At 47.1% G+C, this 22,316-nt stretch overlaps 1 protein-coding gene across 1 annotated transcript; it reads right to left on the reverse strand.

Moving 5' to 3' along the window:
- Positions 1 to 3,270: 3,270 nt before the first annotated feature.
- On the reverse strand, positions 3,271 to 8,946 carry NKX6-1 (NK6 homeobox 1). The gene is made up of 3 exons (XM_055587508.1): positions 8,076 to 8,946; positions 6,166 to 6,338; positions 3,271 to 4,004 (listed from the first exon to the last, which is right to left on the reverse strand). The coding sequence occupies exons 1-3, from the start codon at positions 8,737 to 8,739 to the stop codon at positions 3,744 to 3,746; spliced, it is 1,098 nt and encodes a 365-aa protein (XP_055443483.1). The 5' UTR covers positions 8,740 to 8,946; the 3' UTR covers positions 3,271 to 3,743.
- Between the last annotated feature and the right edge of the window lie 13,370 nt (positions 8,947 to 22,316).

Raw genomic sequence — 22,316 nt, forward strand, 5'->3', positions numbered from 1 at the left:
GTTACTTTTTGTTTTTAAATCATGACCCCTTTAGCTGTCATGACTGATTGGCAGGCTTAATCAGATGCTTATGGCTGGTTAAGGTCCTAAAATTTTTGAGCCATGATGAAAAATAATTCTTACTCTCCCTTGTTTAAGCTGTGGAGTGTTTCCTCAGCTTTCGTACCATGCTAACTCTTAGGAAAAACATTCCTGTTGTGCATACATGGAACTAAACCTAACCAACCATGATAAAGGAGGCCTAAGTAAGGTACCCCCCGCCCTCTCCTCCCTCACTCCATTTTATGGTGCCAGTTGCAACTGGTGGCCAGCTGGAATCCTGGGTGGAAGTAAATTAACTGGAAACTCCAGTCACTGGTGCAGTCCCCTGGGATAAAGGAACGAATGCCAGTGCAACATGGTCCCAGAGCATACCTCTGGCTGCTGCCTGCACAACTCAGGGCTCATCAGTGCTCAGACTGGCAAGCACACACACTCTGTGTGCCCTCCGTATATCTGCCTGTAGGATGGGGGCCAGGCCACTAGCTTTCAGACTTCTCAGATGCTTTAAACACAAAGAGCTCAGAGAGAATGCTTCCTGAAGAAACTGGAAGCGGTGTCTCTCCACCTATCTAACTGGGGATAAATGCTATAGATCTAGGGGCTTCCCTGGTGACTCAGAAGGTAAAGAATCCACCTGCAATGCAGGAGACCTGGGTTCAATCCCTGGGTTGGGAAGGTCCCCTGGAGAAGGGCATGGCAACCCACTCCAGTATTCTTGCCTGGAGAATTCCATGGACAGAGGAGCCTGGCGGGCTGCAGTCTGTGAGGTTGCAAAGAGTCGGTCACAACTAATCATAGCACATTTACTTCTTGGGAAATGCTTCAGTCTTGGTTCCAAGTTTTCTATAAGTGATACTACTCTATTACTACTACTAGGACTACTGGCATAATAGTTTTTATTATTATACTTCAGAAAAAGCATTTCTAATTTTCTGGTGGATTGTTCCTTTCTTAGGAAGCAGGAATAAATAAAAAGTTGCTTGTCTTTTCAAGACAGAAGAGGGATGGAAGAAGGTAAAAGTAAGTAAATAAAGTAGATAAGAGACTTTCATTTGGTGCAAAATAACAAATAATAAAGTGGTGCTTTAGGATAACAGACTTGCCCCACCGCTAGGTTCTTTCAGAAAGAGAAAGATGAGAGGCAGAGGGAAGGAAAGAAGGAAGTGTAGAAGGGAAAAGATCGATCTTATTGTTTACATCTAGGATTTAAATTCAAAACCTCTTTTGAAATAGCTACCTCTCTGTAGGACACACACCTTAGTCTTTTGAAAGTGAAAGTGAAAGTCGCTCAGTCCTGTCTGACTCTCTGCCACCCCATGGACTATACAATCCATTGAATTCTCCAGGCCAGAATACTGGAATGGCTAGCTTTTCCCTTCTCCAAGGGATCTTCCCAACCCAGAGATCAAACCCGGCTCTCTCGCATTGCAGGCGAATTCTTTACCAGCTGAGCCACAAGAGAAGTCTCTCGAAGAGAACAGAAATTTAGAAGTTTGAAACTTATTGGGAACTTCATGGACCAACTAGAGAAAAGAAATAAGGCAGATTTGTATCCTTCCTTTCTATTAAACCATGCCATGAGGAATGTAGCCAGCAATAATTTACTTTGAGCAATTTCGTTCCCAGTTTTTACTGTTTTTTTATTTTTATGTCATGTGGGTCTGAACAAAACAGACCCACACTTTTGTTACCTAACACACGCCTGAAGAATCTACTGAATTCTATTGATTTTCCTCCCTTTGAACACAAGCTCATTAACCTGAAACACTAAGGGGATAACTATATTTCACTGAGCCTATAACTGAGTGTCTGAAAACAGAAAGATCCCAAGACAGTAATACAGCTCTCTCCTCGGGATTCCCTATTTTTATTTTTTCACAATTTCAGCTACAGAAGCTGTGATATTGCTTCCTTAATCCTAGAGAATCCTAGAGAAGAAGCTTTCTTGAAATATAGCCTTCTTTATTGTAATGTTTAGCAAAATCAGGGGTCCCAGTTTTCCACCAACTTCTGTATTTTTATAACCTACTGGGGAGAAAATGTTAGCATCAAACAGCAGCATTGCCCTGACAGCCAGCTCCACTGCCTCCTCTCAGCGAAGAAAGCTAAGGCTGAATTGAGAAGCTATCTTGGGTATATGGAAATGAGGTCTCCCCAAAACCTCCAGGGACTTTCTCGCAAAGGAAAAAGCGATCAGGAAAAAATCAGACAGCACAGACAAGACAGCAGAGGCAGCCTGTTGGACAAGTCTCTCCAAGAAGCCCATTGAATGGGGCTGCATTTATCTTTCCAATCTAGGAGAATGAGAGATGTGACCTCCCCCTTCCAAAATAATAATAATAATAATGTAACAATTATTTTACCCAAGAAACCAAAATAAAATGCTTGTGGTCTTGACTTTTATTTGAGATCTCAGATGAGATCAAATGGTCTATATAAACCCTTTGATTCAAGGCAACAGACTTCTTCAAACTGTTTTTTAATTTGATTTATCCTTTGAAACAGAAAGTGCATTACATTTAACTGGTCTTGCAAAGGGGGTTTTCTTCTCTTTACAAACCGAATTCCTTATATAAATTAATAAAAGTTAAAGATGCTAATATATCACCGTCATTAGCTTTAAAAAAGAAAACAATTTACATAGTCTATAGTATTCTTATGATACAAAACACTTCAAATTCAATTACAGCAACTAAACGGAATTTTCTGTTTCTGACCCAGAGCGGTTGTAACAATTCCCACCATCTACTTTAACACGCATTTTTATCCGAAAGGAGTTAAATTAAATACAAGCTACCGTAGCCCCATCCCTCCCCAACACTTTCTTTAAATCACTAATAAATAGCAACAAACGACTGTGCAATTTCAGAGGGGGACAGAGAGGCTGGTTGGGGGCCTTCCCTGGTTCCACGTCTTCTATTTCAAGTCCTGGACGGGGGAAACCGGGCTCGGGGCCAGGGGTCGTAGGAGAAGAGCCAGAGAGGATGTACGGGGGGGAAAAGAGACTGAACAAATCCAGACCCGGGAGGGGCGCGAAAGGGGAGGGAGAGTGAGAACATTCCTGTCTACGCTTCTCCAATTAATTTCAAAATAAAAGGCGAACCGTGTGATTTGAATTGCTCTTAAAAGCGGGAGGGGAGCCGGGAGAAGGAGGTCCATCTTTTTATACCAAATTCCAAAAAGAAAGCATCTTACATTTTAAATATTCACAATAAAGTAACTTCTAGTCAGTGTGACTCACGATTTATTTACAAAGAGCCTTCAACAGGTTACTTTAGTCGCCACAGCAGTTTGCGGGGGAGACTTGTCCCTCTTCCCATCGGTGGCTCCGAGGTCCCCCTCGAGGTGGGTGTCGGAGGGTCCAGACCGGGTCTCCCTCCGCGATCCCTGCCCCGGCCGGTCTCCAGGCAAAACTGGGGTGGGGTGGAGTGGGGTAGGGGGCGGCGTGAGGAGGGGGAGGGGGGAACACGGAGAGGGAGACGCGGCTGGGACACCGAGCGGGGGCGGAGGGTGGCCCCGCTGCAGCATCAGTTCGGTGCAATTCGTGGTCTTGTCTGCCACGTCTCGTCATCCTCCGAAGTCTCTGTCCCCTGCCCCTGCTCCACTCGTAGGTTATAAAAATAGATATGTACATCTTAGAAAAGCGCGGGGCCCCGGCGGGCGGGAGACGCGAGGCCGGCGGGCGCGCGGGCGGCGGGCGCTCAGGACGAGCCCTCGGTCTCGGACGCGTGCAGCAGGAGCCCGCCGCCGCTGCCGCCGCTCGACTTGTGCTTCTTCAGCAGCTGCGTGATTTTCTCATCGTCCGAGTTGGGGTCCAGGGGCTTGTTGTAGTCGTCGTCCTCCTCCTCGTTCTCCGAGGCCCCTTTCAGCCGCTCGGTCTCCGAGTCCTGCTTCTTCTTGGCCGTGGCCATCTCGGCTGCGTGCTTCTTTCTCCACTTGGTCCGGCGGTTCTGGAACCAGACCTGGCAGACCGAGAAAGCGGAGAAGAGGGGAGATTCGGGGGGAGGCGGGGTGGTGGAAGGAATTTCCGCGGAGCAGAGGAGTCAGGCCGTGGCCCCCGGCTCCTGCGGGCCGCCCCCACTCCCCCCGGATGGCGAGACGCGCTCCCCTGCGGCCCTCCCGCGTCCGGGCCGTCAAAGTCGGTCTCCATCGCCCGGGTCTAGTCTGCGGATCGGGCACCAACAAACTGCCTGCCGTTGCCATAGTGATAGCAACACGAGAGTATTGAGCTTGTCACTGAGCGATGTCTCAGAAGAGGGAAAAAAAAAAACTTGGAAACTTAAACTGAGTTTCCCTAAAAGACTTCGCTTGCCTACTTTCTAGTTGGAAGTAGAAAACTTTTCCTCTCCGTAAAACTGCCTCCTACTGATGGCAATTCTATTCGTTTTTTTACTTTCTCAGATTCAGGTATTTCAAACAATCTGAGGCGTACTTGCTTTTTAGTGAGATTTGTGGGGAAAGACACAGCATTTACACTAATAACCTCTGTTTTTTTCACTTTTGGATATTTGTCTGTTTCACTTATTTCCGGTCTGAAGACACACAAAAATGGTAGGTAAACACTTACCTACCCATGTAGACTTGTATGATGTGATGTCAAATAAAAAAACTGATAAAACACAAACCTTAAGTCAGTGATAATAACCAACATAAATGCATGAAAATATTTAATAGCTTAGTTGAAATCATCATAGCAATTTGTGTGTCTCTGTCTCTCTGGTTTAATGTTTTTCATAAAACCAAAGATCAAGGCAAGAATCTTCATGAGTTACTTTTTAAAAGTGAAATTTTGCCAATTACATTATTTCCCACTATTAGCATACCTGGTCTTTCAAATATTATTTTAATATTGATCTTTCCTAAGACATTCATTTTTATACAACTATTTTAAGCCTATTCATGATTTTTGACATTGTATTTGATACACATATTTTAAACCTAAAGCACCAGCCATAAGTAACCAATTTCCCAAATATATTGAAGCATCCTGTCTTTATGCTTCTCATCCATTTTCTCATGTTATGTATTTATCTAGAGAATCAGAATTGTTAATAAAGTGATTTTTAGTTTCTTTATGTAGCTATAATAATTCACTTCTAGCCACATAGACATATTTATGGCGACAAATGAAGACCTCCAGACTACTGTGGTAAACTCTGTTCCAACCACTGCAAAAAATAATCTTAACAGTGATGGTACTGTAATGGTCATATAGAAAATCACTCCTGAAATGCATTGATATAGATATCTATATATATATATATATAGATACACACACACACACACACACACACACACACACAGAGAGCAAGATATAGCAAACTGAAGAACAAAAGGGAATACTGGAAATACAGGAAACCACTAGATTTACGGTACACAGCTGTTTCCATCCCTTTATTTTTCAGGGAAAGAGTTCTCCAATTTGATTCCCTGGAAATATACTGTACAACTCAATTATAAGCTAAGTGACATTTTAATTATAAATTGTCATAAACAGTAAAACCTTACATATATTGATAAACTTCTGTTTCATAATACAGTCATAATCTTGTTAATTCACTTGGAAAATTACTACTCCAAAGTGACTGCCTTCAGGCTCAGTTAAAAGCAGGTGCATCCACGTTAAGGGGTCACATTGTGTGGATTTTTTTTTTAACCTGTAAGTTAATACAGTAGCACTATAATGCTGATCTACATTAGGAAATTCTGTAACTAGTGGAGCCTGAATTGACAAGCAAAAGCTTGAATATGCTTACAAATAGAAGCTATCTAACTGGCCTCATCTATTCTCAGGGCTGATATTTCAGTAATGCTTTTATTCTCTAATAATGGAGAGTTCCCCCAGCACATGCTGCTATCTAGATTAACCTAATTTCAAAGGCGGGGGCTTGATTCCTTTTGTTCATCAACAGTTTGCCCGCCTGTGAGACCCAGAGCCTTTGTAACTTACTCCCCCCCACCAACCTCTTTCGCTGATCTCAGCTCTCCCCAGTCTCCGCAGACCCACACCCCTGGGCGGGTGGCTATTTGTTAGTTTGGTGTGTGTGTGTGTGTGTGTGTGTGTGTACACGCACACGGTGAACACAGGGGCGCTATTCCTGGAGGTTTGCAAGGTCCACTCACCTTGACCTGACTCTCCGTCATCCCCAACGAATAGGCCAAGCGAGCCCTCTCGGGCCCCGCCAAGTATTTCGTTTGTTCGAAAGTCTTCTCCAGTGCAAAGATCTGCTGGCCCGAGAACGTGGGTCTCGTGTGTTTCCTCTTCCCGTCTTTGTCCAACAAGATGGATCCTTGATCTAGGAGACAGATTTTTTAAAAGTGAAGGGAAGAAGCAGTCAGTTATCAGCGGCTCCACTGAGAAGAAATGAACTCCAGAAACCACGTTGCGGTGGGAACCGAGAGCGTGCTCCTCTGCAGCACTGAGAAATCCTGGGGGGCGCTTAAGGCCCAAGGCTCTTCCCCCCTTTGCTATTTTTACACCCACCTGTTTCTTGTTGTTTTTTGTCTTTTAAGCGGGTGTGCTTGGAACTGCATTAAATAACCTTTGGCCCAACAACGATGTCCAACTGAGAGCTCATTGCTCAAGTTTGCCGAGGCTGAATCGCTAGGGCCCTGGAAACGGAGTGCGGGGCTGGGGACTGGTGGGCAAGTCCCCTTCCTCGCCCGCCTAGTCTAGTTGGGGGCGCTCGGTCTCTGGGCCTTTGCGTGGGACGACTAATTTTGTTCCTCGAACGCTTTCCTAACCTGTGCCCGCGCCACAAAGGGCGCCTTGTTTTAGAAACACAAGCGAGCTAAGTCGCCCCCCAACCCTAACGCTGCTGCGGCCGAGGGGGAGGGGGAGTCGCCTTTGTTGGAGTTCCCTACGTGGCCCTCCGAACACACACAAAAGCGTCTCCCCGACACCCTCACCCGCCCCCGCCACCCCCCCCCCACGCCACCCCAGTCCCGAGGCTCCCCAAAGGAGCCTCCACTTGGCTCTCCCAACTTCCCTCAGTTACTGCCGCTCAGCCACAGAGGTGAGACGTGAGACCCGGAGACATGAGAAACTTCGGGGACTCGGTCAAAAGCAAAGAACTGAGCGAGAAAAGGACCGGGCCCTGGGCCCTCAGTGCCCACCCGGGAGGATGGGAGTTGCGTCGGCAAGCTGGCCAACTACCTAGATTAGAGCGATCCTGGGCTGCCTCAGTTGGTTTACAGCAAGATCTTTGCGGAATGTTGCATTCCCCCCCCACCCCCCACCATCCTTGTCCCGCCGCCTGGTTCATCCTCCAGTTCTTTCCCCTATTAGGATGTTGAGAGCCACGACGCCCCTCAATATGTCCAGGCCCAAGGCGTCCCGGCCCTTGGGGCCGAGGCAGGTGGAAAAAACCAGGGCCCAGCGGTGGGGAGGGGCCCGAAGTGGCGCTCGACCGCGGACCTGACTTCAGTGGGCTCCCTGGGCTGCGTGTACTCGCAGGACGAAACGGGGGCGATGAAGACGACCAGGTGAGGTAGGGACACCCTGGACCAAGTCGCACATGCAAACACAAGCGTTCGGCTCAGGGCTGTGAAGGGCTCCTCGATGCCGTTCCCCCACCAGGAGGCCAGTGAGGCTGCGAAGATCAAATGGGACTTTGGCCTGGGACACGGGAAAGCTGGAGTGCGGGCGGGGACGCAGTAGCCCCTCTTGCCCTCAGCACCTCTTTAACCCAGGAGGGGCCTACGGTTCCGGGCCGAGCTGTTCCGGGAGCAGCCGAGGCCTCGGGTGAGACACACGTCCCGCACACCGCGGTGTGTTTCACGGAGACGCATGCACACGCGCTCTGCTTCGCGTGCCCGGGACTTGTGAAGAGGGGCCGCCTGGACACACCGTGGCGCTCAGGAAAGCGAGAATCCCTCCCCGAACGCCCTGGCCCATCCTAAATCGTGTGATTCTGGCGCTGCCAAACTGCTCGGCGGGCAAGAGGGTGGACCCTGCCGCTTGCACACCAGAGGCCGTGACCTGAGAGCGGGCAGAACCAGCACAAGTGGGCGCAGCAGGCGACTGTACTCACGAGGGGTGCAGGCCAGGCGGGCGTCCCTCCAGGGTGGGCTCTGCATCACTCCCGGCCAGAAGATAGGCGTCCGTCCGGGCAGCTCGGCGAGCGGCTTCGGGTACCGACCCACGGCGGCCACGGCTGCGGCGCTGGGGCTGAAGTAGAGCCCGGGCGGCGGCGGCGGCGGGCTCAGGCTGCTGAAACGGGGCAGGCCGGCCAGGAGCCCCGCTGGCGACGAGGCGGCGGCGGCCGCCGCTGCGGCTGCGGCCGCAGCAGCCGAAGCGGAGGTGGACGAGGAAGAGGAGGATGAGGAGGACCCAGAGGGCGAGGCGGAGGGCAGGGCAGCCCCTGAGGCCACCGGCATGGAGGGCCGGCTCAGGATGTCGTTGATGCCGTGCGGGGTGGCGGCCGAGAGCTGCTGCGGGGGGCTGCCCAGGGCCGAGAGCCCCCCCGCGGCCGGGGGCTTCAGGTTGCCCGGGTTGTGGGCTCCCAAAGGCGGGGAGGGAGACGACGAGGAGGACGAGGAGGACGAGGAGGAGGGGGGGCCGGCGGGCAGCGGGGGGTAGGCGGCGGGGTACAGCGGGGTCTTCATTTCTGCCATGCTGTGCAGGGCGGCCAGGGGCGGGCTGCTGAGCAGGAACGCGCTCTGCCGGGGGCCCTCCATCGCCCCCACCGCTAACATCCCACGACCAGGCCGGAGCCCGCGGCCACGCAGCTAGGGCGCCGGCCCCTACCCCTCGGCGGGGCTCCGGAGAGCGAGAAGCGCCGCGGGCGTGAGCAAGGAGGCGCTCGGCGGCGCACCCGGGGGCGACGTGCCAACGGGGCCAGGAATGCCGCCGCCGAGAATTGCTCTCGGAACTGCGCAGCAGAAATGTCCAAACACACCAGTGGAGAGGCGGTGGCTGGCCGAGACCAGCGAGCAGCGTCCGGGTGGTTTGGGCTGTCCTTTCCCTGCGAGAGTCCTGGATTCAATCTCGGGCTCCTCGTTTCTTCCTCACTTTTTCCTCGCCGCTCAAAGAGCGCAACTTCTCATCTTCTCCCTCTTGGAAATAAGCAAAACCAAACCCCGTCCGGCCCCAGAGAGCTCGTAACAAAGTTAAGAATCACCGAATCTTTGATGCGGGGAGAGTTGGGGGTTGGGGGGCCGGCTCGCTTTCTTCGGGGAGGTTCAAAGGATGCCGGGTTCCGCTCGACGAGCTCCAGTCTTACTTGGATGCCCTGCTCTTTCGGCCACGAGGTTGATTTCGCACTCGGCGCGCGGAGCGCGCAGGGAGAGAGCGCATCTAACCCGCCGGAGGGTTGGCCTCTGGGTGGGCTTCCTCCGCCTGCTCTGCCCGAGGCTTCGGCGCCAGAAAGGGCAGTGCCACCGATCTCCGCGGCTCCCAGACTCGGCGCGCCGACCCGTCTTCCCCTGTGCGCCACGGGGTACTAGAGTTGAAATATTGAAAAGAAAAAGAAGAAAAAAAAAGTGGGGAGGAAAAACACAGAAAAGCAAAGACTAAGTGAAAAGTCTGACGCCTTCAGTTATGGCTCCACTCGTCTGTCCACTTCTGCAAAAGGGCCTGGCGACCCCGGCCCCACCCCGCCCCCAGCGCCCTCTCTTCCTCTCACTCTCCGCCTTTGCCTCTTCTGTCTCGCATTTTCTTAGCGACTCCACAGGCTTCGCTTTTCTAAGTCCTGTCCTCCGGCCAAGCTGACCCCCTCTCCGAGGCTGTTCCACTACCTCTCTCTCTCCTCTCCTTGCTCCCTCCGGGCCTGACAGTTCAGATGAAGCTCTCAAAGGTAATAAAACATTTGCATCACTCCCTACCCCTCTTTAGCTGGGGGACGAGAGGGAGGGGCAGATGGGGGGTCCAAAATGAGAACTTTGAAGGACGTCACTCCGAGGCAGCCGGGAAGGGCGGGCCCGAGGAGCGGGGAGGGTGGGGTGCAAGCCGGGGGCGTAACCACCGTCTCCAATAGCGCTCTGCCTGGGGCCTCGCGTCGCCTCCGGGTCACTCCCACTCGGAAGCGCCGCGCCTTCTGATTGGCTGAAGAGGGCGAGCCGTAGGACCGCGCCCGCCTGGTTCCCGCCCCTTCCCACTTCTATCCCGCCGGTGGGCGGGGCAAGGGGGCGGGGCCTGGCGAGTGGTGCCGTTCGGTCTCTGGGCCAGTGGACGCCTCAATTAATTGTGTTAAATAAAATGGGAAAGGGGAGGGGGGGAGTAGAGACGAAAAGGGTATTACTTTTTAAAGAGAAGAATAATGAAAACCCAGCCCTTTTATGGAAGAGCAGTTCATATTCTTCCCTCGCCTCCCCCTCGCCTGCTCTCGTCACCCTAGCCCCCCTTCCCCCACGAGCTCACGACGCCTCACCTCGAACAGAGTCTGGTCTCTTGTAAAATGGAGCTAATGGAGCAGGCAGCCGGCGCAGCCCTGGCCTAGCTCCTTCTTTTGAAGGGATTAATTAAAGGCCATCTGGGCTCTCCCAGGATTGTGTAAATTAATTTGTTGCTCCTTAAGCCTTAGAGATGTCCTTAATCCCCTTGTAGGCCGAAGGATCGCCCTATTCCATCTTTGCCACCTCCCCGCTTTCCTTCTCTGTTTCTTCTCTTTCACTTTTCTTTTTATTCCTGGGTTTCCCCCCACCTCCACACACACAAGATGTTATCATTTATAGGTTTACTCCATTCTCAGGGAACGGAATCAGCTTATTGGGAGCGTTTGTTTCTCATGTGATGTTTCAACCTGAGAGCAGTGAACTTTTTAAACTTTTCTCCCCTGTGAGCATTATTTGTTTTGAGTTTTACGGGGTCAGAATCACCAAAATTGAGGTGGAGTCTTTAGATACAAAAGTATCTGGTACACATACACACACCCCTTCACAACCATCTCGAAAACTCTTTCCCCTCTCTCAACTCCAGAATGTTTCGGGAGATGGAGCCTTCCCGGCTTCTGCGCTGTGATGATGGGATGTCAGGGTTTAGGTGTTGGACGGCGGTTTCTCTTATTCCCTCTCAATTTCTTCCATAGCTGGAGATCTTTAAATTTCCAGGAGCATTGAGCTGTGTACATGGGGAAGGAAGCCCCTTGCACAATTTTGAGATTTAAGGGTATTAAAGTAGCACACCATCGAGGGATAATCACTACAGTAGTTTGGATGAGATCATTAAGTCCAAACTTAATCAGCAGAAAATTGAAATAAATAAGGAATACAATTCGATCGGCACCACCCTTGGACCGAGTTTGGCTGTGAGAGCCAAAAGCTCTTATTTGCATCCCAGCACTGAAAGCCAGAGGGCTTATTCCACTTAGATAACCTAGGGTTTCCGCTGCACTGATCTTTTAAAGGTAGCAACTTGAGCTTGAGTTTGAGAGGTTTTTGTTTACCTTTTGCCACTTTTGTTATTCACTTCTGATGTAAAAATAACGTTCCCTCTCGATTATTTTTCATTAATTTCGAGACTGGGCTAAACCTATCACTACACAGACCATAGACTCTGACTAAGGGAAGGGTAAGATCCTTCTTCAATGTGAATTGTGCTGAGTAGGGCAAGAAGACAGATGATGAGGGGGCCGTCTGTATTTCCCCGTGAGGATGTTTGCTGGGTTGTGGGTATAAACTCCAGCGCCCTGTCCTTGGGCCACCAGGGGAACTCCAGTAGGAGGGAGGCACATGTAGCCCGACCCTGGCCCGAGAGTTGGGGTCCTCTGCTTCCCGATTCGTTAAAAACGAAACTTTATCTCGCCTCGGGAGTCTCCAGGACGGCGGTGACACACAACCCTTTGCCTGAACCCCGCGCCTGGGCCCTGAGCGACCTCCTCACCTCCCCCGCACACCTCACACCACATTCTCCAGGACTAGGTAGGAATGGAGAGGGAAGGAAGCCAGTGATCCCCAAATACTCCAATTTCAAAAAGCGACTTCGCTTTATTTCATGTAAATAGCCTGACCTGGGAAAGCATTGAACATTTTCCTACTGTAAATCTAGTATATGATTTGAGGTGGGTGATGTAGAAATAGAGCAAAACCAGAAAGACCGACCAACCCGGCGAACCACTGATTCAACTCCACCCAATTCTGGGTTAATTGCCATCGGCAAATAATTGCAAAGCTTGGGTGCCGATTGGAAGTCTCAATCGTTTGCTTTTATTTATCATTCACATTGCGGAATTAAAACAGCAGTGTTGTTCTTAATTGTGACAATAAAAACATCTGGGGTCTATGTACCTAGATCCCGGGGGGTGAGCCTTGGGTGCCCGAATCCCGCGTGGGGCAATGAAATTCAGAAGCTCACGGTGAGGCGCGGCCGAAGGAAGGCCGGTCAGTGTCTCCTGCCTGGTGCTGTTATTATGATCGATCTGCTCCGTCTGTCTCCAGCTGGGAGCCGGGAGAGCGAGGGGCGTCCTCGAAGAGGGTGGGCTATTGGGAGAGACGACCCTGCCCCTGCAGAGCGTAAACCACCTTCCGGACGGCGTCCTAGAGGAGCAGATCCCGACGCGGATTCGGGAGGCGGGTTTTTGGTCAGGGCCATCTTACACGCCGCATACACACGCCCTAAAGAATCAGGACTTCTCTCCCTCCGGGAGCACCCCCTCCAAGACCCGCGCGGGATTCTGCTCACGACCTAAGAGAGCCCGGCATTTCTAAGCAACCCTTGGGAATGGAACGTGTCACACGTGCTCACGACCCCCTTTGCCCCCCGCGTCTCTGCACTATATATATATATATATATATATATATATATATATTTAGGGGGAGGACTGTGTTGGAAAGCGATTGATTTGCATTTTAATTGAAAAATAAATGAAAGTGGTTTGGCAAATTCGGAGGTTGCCAAAAGAACTAAAGGGTAGGGGTGAAGAAGGCGACGTCCCCCTCCCCAGCCCCTGGACTTCCTTTTAGCCTGCAGACCAGGGCCTCCGCTTTCAAGTAACTGTTTTCAGTCGGTTCCTACTTTTATGCAGCCTGCGCCACGCAGTTGACCATCCCACCCTTAGTCTTAACCCTGGACTCGGACGGCTAGCAAGTTGCGCTACTTCTGTTTTAAATGGAAGGAGCAGAGCCTAAATTCAGAGTAATTCACAGAGGAATGCAAATGAAATCTCAGCTAAGTGTACTTAAATTCAGCAGTCTGTCCGGGATGAATGATAACTATTCTTCCCCAAATATATTAACGTCAAACAAAGGTCGGGATACTCAAGTGTAGCCACAGGAAGCCAATTCTAAATTCAGAGAAGGAGGGAGGAAAGGGAGGAAGGGAATTTTGTGTGTTTCAGGCCAAAACCCACTCCAAAGGGTGTTTGCCTGAATTGTCCGGATGACTTCTTTAATAACTCCACTTGGGCCGACGAATGGGGCTCGTTCAGGCTGAACCTGGAGGCCGGTTGGGTTTACAGTTCCTGTTAAAAAGAGGGGTCGAGTGGAACCGGCGGCTAAGTAGAAACTCAAGGGAGAAGGAAGGAAGTCCACGGTCTTGGAATCACCCAGTCTCTGAGAAGGAGAGCACGACTGTGTGCATCTGTTTGCATGCCCTAAAGGCGGTTTTACGGAAACTGGATCCTTGGCCGCTTCTGCTGACCAGGAATTAGGGAGACTACTTGGGAAGTGTCGGGGTACAGAGAGGCCTACAAATGCCGGGTGGGGAAGAGCCCTGGGGGAATCCTGCTGTCGGCCTAGCTCTCCCCGCGGAGACCAACACAAAATGAGAGAGGGAACCGATCCGCTGTAGACAGCCGTGTGGGATCTACTACCAAAATGGTTTGGAATTTCATACCAGCCTCCACCTCCCCGCTCCCAGCTCCCATCGGCGATCTTCAATGTGACAACAGGGCACCCCTGCGCACACCTACAGAAGCTCTCCTGGGGGACATGTGCACTCGGAAGGGAGTGTTGTGAAAAGTCCCAGAAGATGGAGAATTCTAAGTCTAAACGTCTGCAATATCAAAACTGGATTCAGGAGTGAGAGGAAATGCAAGAAAACACCCATGACCTGCTAGAGAGAAAACTAGTCTTGAACTTCAGCAAAGCACACATAACTTTAGCAAACATATCTACATGTGTAACACCCAAGCCCGGCATGCCCCCGAGTATTTTCTACAAAGACCCATTCGCTTCCAGGGAAGGTGCATGCTTTGACGTCGTACATTCTGGAAACCAAGATCCACTGTGGATTCCTCCATGTGCTTGAAGGAATGTCAGTGAATGTCTACAATTTCCTTAAAAAATAAAATGCTGGTTCAGTTTCACCACCAGGTTAAACAGGATCTGATGTGAACGGCCGGTAAAAAAAATTTACACCTGTATACATGACGTCCATGGAGCATAATGTAAATAATTTTAAACGAGCCCGTGAACTAGTTCCTCTTTCAGTCCCCCTAAAAGGTGCTGCTTCTGACTTGGGTGTGCTTGCGGGTCTCAGCATTGGTCCTTTCAGCCGACTCACCGTGTGCGACTCCTTCTTCCATGAAAAAAAGTTGTCTTACTTGCGTCACTGCCTCGCTTACAGTGCCTGGGTCCTTCAGGCCGTTTTAAAGAAACCCTGAGCAGTTACCGCCCTCTTGTGGAAGAAACTTAGCAGTTCATTCGGTCTAGAAAAGACAAGCCTGCCTGGTTGTGTTAAAAGTAGAAATTTAATTTCTCAAACAGGTTTTGCCTTTGTATAGATCCTTGATTAATATGTGCTTAATTTTTATCTGAAATGCCAAATTCATAAAATGAAGTGTAGGCCTGGCAATTCTTGCTTTAATTCAGATAGCAAAAGCCTTCTAAAATGAACATTTCAATTTTAATCTTTCTTCCTCCCCTCCCCGTCGTTGCATTCCGTCATTTGACTCAGTCTGGATAAAACGAATTTCAATTTTTATTGGAATTATCTTTTTTACTTTTCTTCTCTAATTATCAAAATAATACTATCCTTAATTCAGAATATTTGGAAAGTAGAAAGAATTATAAAAACAAAGAGCCACCCATAATCCCATCTTCAGGGGACAAACACTTCAGATATTTTGACATATTTGCTTGCTTTCTTTTCTCCAATCTTAATCCTATGTTTTGCTTTAATGGTCGAGGTCTCATTGAGTATATACTAGTGTATCCTGAAACTTATTTTATAACCTGCTTCATCCACTTACTGAATCAGGTACAGATCAGCACTGAAATCTCCCAGACTGAGTCTCCTATGAAGTGAGAAGAGCCCTGAACACTGTCAGGGACCTGGGTCCAGCTTACTCCCACAAACCATGATCCTGCAGGGAGGCCAAGTGCTCAATGCCAAGATTCCTGCCCTGATTCTCCCATGAACCCCTTCAGGTTCTCAGACACTTTTACCACTAGTTCTCAGAATGTTCTGACATATAATATTAATAATAGATAACACTGAATGTTTACTGTTCTGAGTACGTCACAGTAGTAATTCAACAACAATTCTGCATCTCTGAATTAATACGATAGCTATCCCTATTATAAGAATGATGAAATTAAAGCACAGAGAAGTTAGGTAACTTGCTTAACATTATACCGTGAGTAATTGGGGAAGCTGGAATTTAAACCCCAGGTGGTCTGGCTCCATAGTCCATACTTTAACTAAATTAAACTGCTCCTCTGAAAACTGGGGGGAAAATTAAGGTACAAGAAAGCAATCTGAATGTTATAAATTTTTATGATATCTTTATGCATTTGTTTATTTATTTGGCTGCATTGGGTCTTAGTTTCAGTACAAGGGATCTTCAATGTTTTGGGTGAGATCTTTCATTGCTCTACACGAATTCTCTACAATTTTTCAGTTGTAGTGAGTGAGCTCGGTAGCTGGTCACTAGGGCTCTCTAGTTGTGGTACATGGCTTAGTTGCTCCACAGCATGAGGGATCTGTGTTCCCTGAACAGGGATGGAACCTGAGTTCCCTGCATTGCAAGGTGGATTTTTAACCACTGGACCACCAGGGAAGTCCCTGAATATTATAAACTGGTAAAAAGAATAGCAAGAAGAGATAAGAAAACCTTCCTCAGTAATCAATGCAAAGAAATAGAGGAAAACAACATAATGGGAAAGACTAGAGATCTCGTCAAGAAAATTAGAGATACCAAGGGGACATTTCATGCAAAGATGGGCTCGACAAAGGACAGAAATGGTATGGACCTAACAGAAGCAAAAGGTATTAAGAAGAGGTGGCAAGAATACACAGAATAACTGTACAAAAAAGATTTTCATGACCCAGATAATCACGATGGTGTGATCACTAGCCTAGAGCCAGACATCTTGGAATGTGAAGTCAAGTGGGCTTTAGAAAGCATCACTATGAATAAAGCTAGTGGAGATGATGGAATTCCAGTTGAGCTATTTCAAATCCTGAAAGATGATGCTGTGAAAGTGCTGCACTCAATATGCCAGCAAATTTGGAAAACTCAGCAGTGGCCACAGGACTGGAAAAGGTCAGTTTTCATTCCAGTACCAAAGAAAGGCAATGCCAAAGAATGCTCAAACTACCATACAATTGCACTCATCTCACATGGTAGTAAAGTAATGCCAAGCCAGGCTTCTCCAAGCCAGGCTTCAGCAATACGTGAACCGTGAACTTCCTCATGTTCAAGCTGGTTTTAGAAAAGGCAGAGGAACCAGAGATTAAACTGACAAAATCTGCTGGATCATAGAAAAAGCAAGAGAGTCCCAGAAAAAAAAATCTACTTTTGCTTTATTGACTATGCCAAAGCCTTTGACTGTGTGGATCCCAATAAACTGTGGAAAATTCTTCAAGTGATGGGAATACCAGAACACCTGACCTGCCTCTTGAGAAACCTATATGCAGGTCAGGAAGCAACAGTTAGAACTGGACATGGAACAACAGACTGGTTCCAAATAGGAAAAGGAGTACATCAAGGCTGTATATTGTCACTCTGCTTATTTAACTTATATGCAGAGTACATCATGAGAAATGCTGGGCTAGAAGAAGCACAAGCTGGAATCAAGATTGCCGGGAGAAATATCAATAACCTCAGATATACAGATGACACCACCCTTATGGCAGAAAATGAAGAGGAACTCAAAAGCCTCTTGATGAAAGTGAAAGAGGAGAGTGAAAAGGTTGGCTTAAAGTTCAACATTCAGAAAACGAAGATCATGGCATCTGGTCCCATTACTTCATATGGGGAAACAGTGGAAACAGTGTCAGAGTTTATTTTTCTGGGCTCCAAAATCACTGCAGATGGTGACTGCAGCCATGAAATTAAAAGACAATTATTCCTTGGAAGGAAAGTTATGACCAACCTAGATAGCATATTGAAAAGCAGAGAGAGACATTACTTTGCCAACAAAGGTCCATCTAGTCAAGGCTATGGTTTTTCCAGTGGTCATGTATGGATGTGAGAGTTGGACTGTGAAGAAAGCTGAATGCCGAAGAATTGATGCTTTTGAACTGTGGTGTTGGAGAAGACTCTTGAGAGTCCCTTGGACTTCAAGGAGATCCAACCAGTCCATTGTGAAGGAGATCAGCCCTGGGATTTCTTTGGAAGGAATGATGCTAAAGCTGAAACTCCAGTCCTTTGGCCACCTCATGTGAAGAGTTGACTCATTGGAAATCTCTGATGCTGGGAGGGATTGGGGGCAGGAGGAAAAGGGGACAACAGAGGATGAGATGGTGGGATGGCATCACCCACTCGATGGACGTGAGTCTGAGTGAACTCTGGGAGTTGGTGATAGACAGGGAGGCCTGGGGTGCTGCGATTCATGGGGTCGCAAAGAGTCAGACACGACTGAGCGGCTGAACTGAACTGAACTGAACTGAAGTAAATATTAGGTGAATCTTTGCATATCCCATTACAGAAAAAAATCTCACATTTCAAAATCTCTTTGGTAATAAAAATATTGAAAAGGATAATGGAGCTTATTGAATTCTTTGATAAGTTATTCAAATAAATATTTAATTCCTGAAAATAATAAGACTTGGTTTATGTGCAAGACACATATTTAAGTTCAAATATACTTTTAATTTTAGTTACTTTTTAAAAATGATTGAACTTATTTTTAGGACAATTTTAGGCATCTTAATTACTTTTTAAATTAAAATTTAATATTAACGAATACATAACTTAGCTTCACATTTTTGTTCCCTTAATCCAGGGTAGTGGTTAATCATAGATTCACTTCACGGATGGTCTAGATTATAGCTCTAAATGGCTATTCACAGGCCAGGAAGCCTTCTAAACAAACCTGTCAACCTGGCCATTTTACCTGCAAAATTGCCAACGATGTGAGTTATCCTGTTGGTCATCCAGAAAGTCTCCAGTTACTTGGTAAAATGATGGAATAATAGCGGTACTCAAGCCCAGGTGGTGCTAGTGGTAAAGAACCCGCCTGATAATACAGAAAACATAAGAGATGCAGGTTCGATCCGTGGGTGGGAAAGATCCACTGGAGAAGGAAATGGCAACCCACTCTAGTATTCTTGCCTGGAGAATCCCATGGACAGAAGAGCCTGGCAGGCTACAGTCCATGGGGTCACAAAGAGTTGGTCAAGACGAAACGACTTAGCAAGCACGCAAGCTGTTTTACAATCCGCAGGGGTAGTTAACCCACCAGAAGTGATGCCCTGTCTATTAGAACAAACTCCCTGTTTATCAGCCTAGGCTTTAGCAACCCTTTGTGATTCATGCTCTATTTCCTCTATCTGTGATCTTGAGTACGCTAATTACTCTTTATTTAGAACTAACACTTTGTCATGCTAACAAATGACTCTCCAGACTTGTGTGTTTTGCCTTTCACAGGTTGGCTGGTAGAGGCTATCTCGCAGTGGTGATAGGTCTCTATGTATACAGAGGTAAAGTTTCCTTAAATGAAGTAGGCCTTCTTGATCTTAATCATCAATGGAAGAGCAGGTCCTTGGGAAGGAGAGACATACTTGAAGGCAGGCCTTAAGTGATTAGAGATGTTCACCTCGCTCAGCCTGTCCTTTGCGTTTGGATTTCGAGCTGTCCAAGGTGCTTTGACGATAGAGGTTAAATATAAGCACTATCACATGGAAGCAAAACTTGATCTAGGAACAGGACTCCCCGGTGGTCCAGTGGCTACGACTCCAAGCTCCCAGTGCAGGGTTTGATCCCTGTTTGGGAGCTAGATCCCACATGCCACAACTAAGAGTTCACATGTCACAACTAAAGATCCCGCTTGCCACAACTAAGACCTTTCACAGCCAAAAGAATAAATACAAATAAATATAAAATGAAACCCTTGATCTAGGAAGAAGAAAATCCTGCAGGGAACCCCAAATTGATGATGAGTACTTTGTATAATGGCTTCCTTGATGACTCAGCCATAAAAATATACCTGCCAATGCAGGAGACTCGGGTTCGATCCCTGAGTCAGGAAGATCCCCTGGAGAAGGAAATGGCAACCCACTCCAGTATTCTTGCCTGGGAAATCCCATGGACAGAGGATCCTGGAGGGCTACAGTCCATGGGGTCACAAAGAGTTGGACATGACTTAGCAATTAAACAACAGGTTTGTATAAACTAGTTTACCTAGTTTCATGATACTTATTTTTTCACTTTACTTTTTCCTGTGCTTTGTTTAAATGTTCTATCATGGCTTAGGAATTGCTGCTACAAAGTATGAATCCACTACCCCTATTTGGACAAAATATTTTTCAATTAATTTATTTTTTTAAATTTATGGCTGTTCTGGATCTTCATTGCTACACATGGGCCTTCTCCAGTTGTGTCAAGTGGGGGTTACGCTCTCATTGGGCCACACTGGCTCAGCACTTGTGTTGCATGGGCTTAGTTGCTATGTGGCATGTGGGATCTTCCGAGACCATGGACTGAATCTGTGACCCCTACATGGGCAGGTGGGTTCTTTATCACTGAGCCACCAGGGAAGCCCTGGACAAAATATTAAAGGGAGATCTATGAGCCTTCTGGGCTGGATAGGTTGGCTATCTAGCTATTTCTCCCTTCCTCCACAGAAGTATTGCCTTCCTTGGAAAGGAGAGCACTAGTGTACTATCAGATGTAATGATTTGTGTTTTTCATGCAAATAGAAAGTTCTCTGATAGGGTTAAGGGACCACAGCAAACAGGGATAACAAGTGCCACATTGGTTTAAAACAGTGGTTCTCAACCCTGTTAGAATTAGTGCTCCCTTTTTAGAACAAATACTCGATAATGGCTCTTTTACTACCCTGAAATGATATTCATATCTAGCTACACATATAATTTCCCAAAAAATCAATATACAGCCTGAACTATAACATAAAGGAAAAATAAATGGAAAATAATTTATAATAATGTAAGTGCAATTCAATATGTATATGAGTGGAGACCACACTGAAGACAAGAAATAATGAGACATAAATATATATTTATAAACATCTAACCACAGTAAAGTCAGTCCCTACTGCAACTACAAGCTGAAGAAGGCACTTCAAATATTATGGGATACATTAGCATTTGTGTGTTGATTTTCAGAAACAGTAAATAACTCTTAAATGAGATAAAGATTTTTCTTTTAGTTTACATGGACGTTACTTTCCTAGATAATTCCGTGTTTATTGAAACCATATAAAAATGTTTTGTGTTTATACAAAAGGAAAGGAAAGTGAAGTCAGTCAGTCGTGTCTGACTCTTTGTGACTCCATGGACTCTAGCCCACCAGGCTCCTCTGTCCATGGAATTTTCCAAGCAAGAATACTGGAGTGGGTTGCCATTGCCTTCTCCAGAGGATCTTCCCGATGCAGGGATCAAACCTGGGTCTCCCACATTGCAGGCAGATACTTTACTGTCAAGAGTTAATTCTGTGCTCAATAATGAGAATTTTCATCTACGTAAGTGTCCATTGAGAGATCCAAATTTTTACTTTTTACACAAATGCATTATAGGAGATCTAGCCTCCTATATAAGTTATTTAACTCATAAGTTATTTAACTTATATGCAGAGTACATCATGAGAAACACTGGGCTGGATGAAGCACAAGCTGGAATCAAGATTGCTGGGAGAAATATCAATAACCTCAGATATGCAGATGACACCACCCTTATGGCAGAAAGTGAAGAGGAACTAAAAAGCCTCTTGATGAAAGTGAAAGAGGAGAGTGAAAAAGTTGGCTTAAAGCTCAACATTCAGAAAACGAAGATCATGGCATTTGGTCCCGTCACTTCATGGCAAATAGATGGGGAAACAGTGGCTGACTTTACTTTTTTGGGCTCCAAAATCAATGCAGATGGTGACTGCAGCCATGAATTAAAAGATGCTTACTCCTTGGAAGGAAAGTTATGACCAACCTAGACAGCATATTCAAAAGCAAAGACATTACTTTGCCAACAAAGGTCCGTCTAGTCAAGGCTATGGTTTTTCCAGTGGTCATGTATGGATGTGAGAGTTGGACTATAAAGAAAGCTGAGCACTGAAGAATTGATGCTTTTGAACTGTGGTGTTGGAGAAGACTCTTTAGAGTCCCTTGGACTGCAAGGAGATCCAACCAGTCCATTCTAAAGGAGATCAGTCCTGGTTGTTCATTGGAAAGAATGATGCTGAAGCTGAAACTCCAATACTTTGGCCACCTCATGTGAAGAGCTGACTCATTTGAAAAGACCCTGATGCTGGGAAAGATTGAAGGCAGGAAGAGAAGAGAGCAACAGAGGATGAGATGGTTGGATGGCATCACTGATTCAATGGACATGAGTTTGGGTAAACTCCGGGAATTGGTGATGGACAGGGAGGCCTGGCTTGCTGCGGTTCATGGGGTCGCAAAGAGTCGGACACGACTGTGGGAGTGAACTGAACTGAACTGAGCCTCTCTGGGCTCTGCCTGTTTGTCAGTATTGTCCATAAATCAATCTGACAAGGCAAAAGGTACCCACAGATTTGCCAAACGTACCCATTGAGAACCACTATTTTATAACTTTAGACAGTTTAGACAATGTTTTCATGTACATTAAGTTTGCAAAGCATTTTTACATATGGTATCTCATTTAATTCTCTTCAAAGCCCTTGAGAAGGACATTATTACTGTCATTTTAACAATGAAGAAACTGAGGTACCTATGTAAAAGGTCAAGGTCATTCCCACAGCACATCCTTATCATCCCCATGACTCATCATTCTGGAGCACGTAGAGAGATGGAATAAATGATATACTTCTGTATTTAACCCAGAAAACTCCATTGCATATAGCCTGATTATCTAGACCTGAGCTATGCAATCTAGTGACTGTTAGCCACATGTGGCTATTTAAATTAATTTAAAATCAAGCGAAAATTAAAATACAGCTCCTTAGTCACGCCACATTTCAAAT

Source organism: Bubalus kerabau, chromosome 7, assembly GCF_029407905.1.
Source record: "Bubalus kerabau isolate K-KA32 ecotype Philippines breed swamp buffalo chromosome 7, PCC_UOA_SB_1v2, whole genome shotgun sequence".
NCBI classification, from domain to species: Eukaryota; Metazoa; Chordata; class Mammalia; order Artiodactyla; family Bovidae; genus Bubalus; species Bubalus kerabau.

Excerpts from the sequence above, each read along its gene's own strand:
- NKX6-1 (XM_055587508.1), bottom strand. The coding sequence starts at position 8,739 with ATGTTAGCGGTGGGGGCGATGGAGGGCCCCCGGCAGAGCGCGTTCCTG. Across the intron at positions 6,339-8,075 it reads CCGCCTGGCCTGCACCCCTC|ATCAAGGATCCATCTTGTTG; the intron begins GTGAGTACAGTC and ends TCTGTCTCCTAG. Across the intron at positions 4,005-6,165 it reads TGACGGAGAGTCAGGTCAAG|GTCTGGTTCCAGAACCGCCG; the intron begins GTGAGTGGACCT and ends TCGGTCTGCCAG.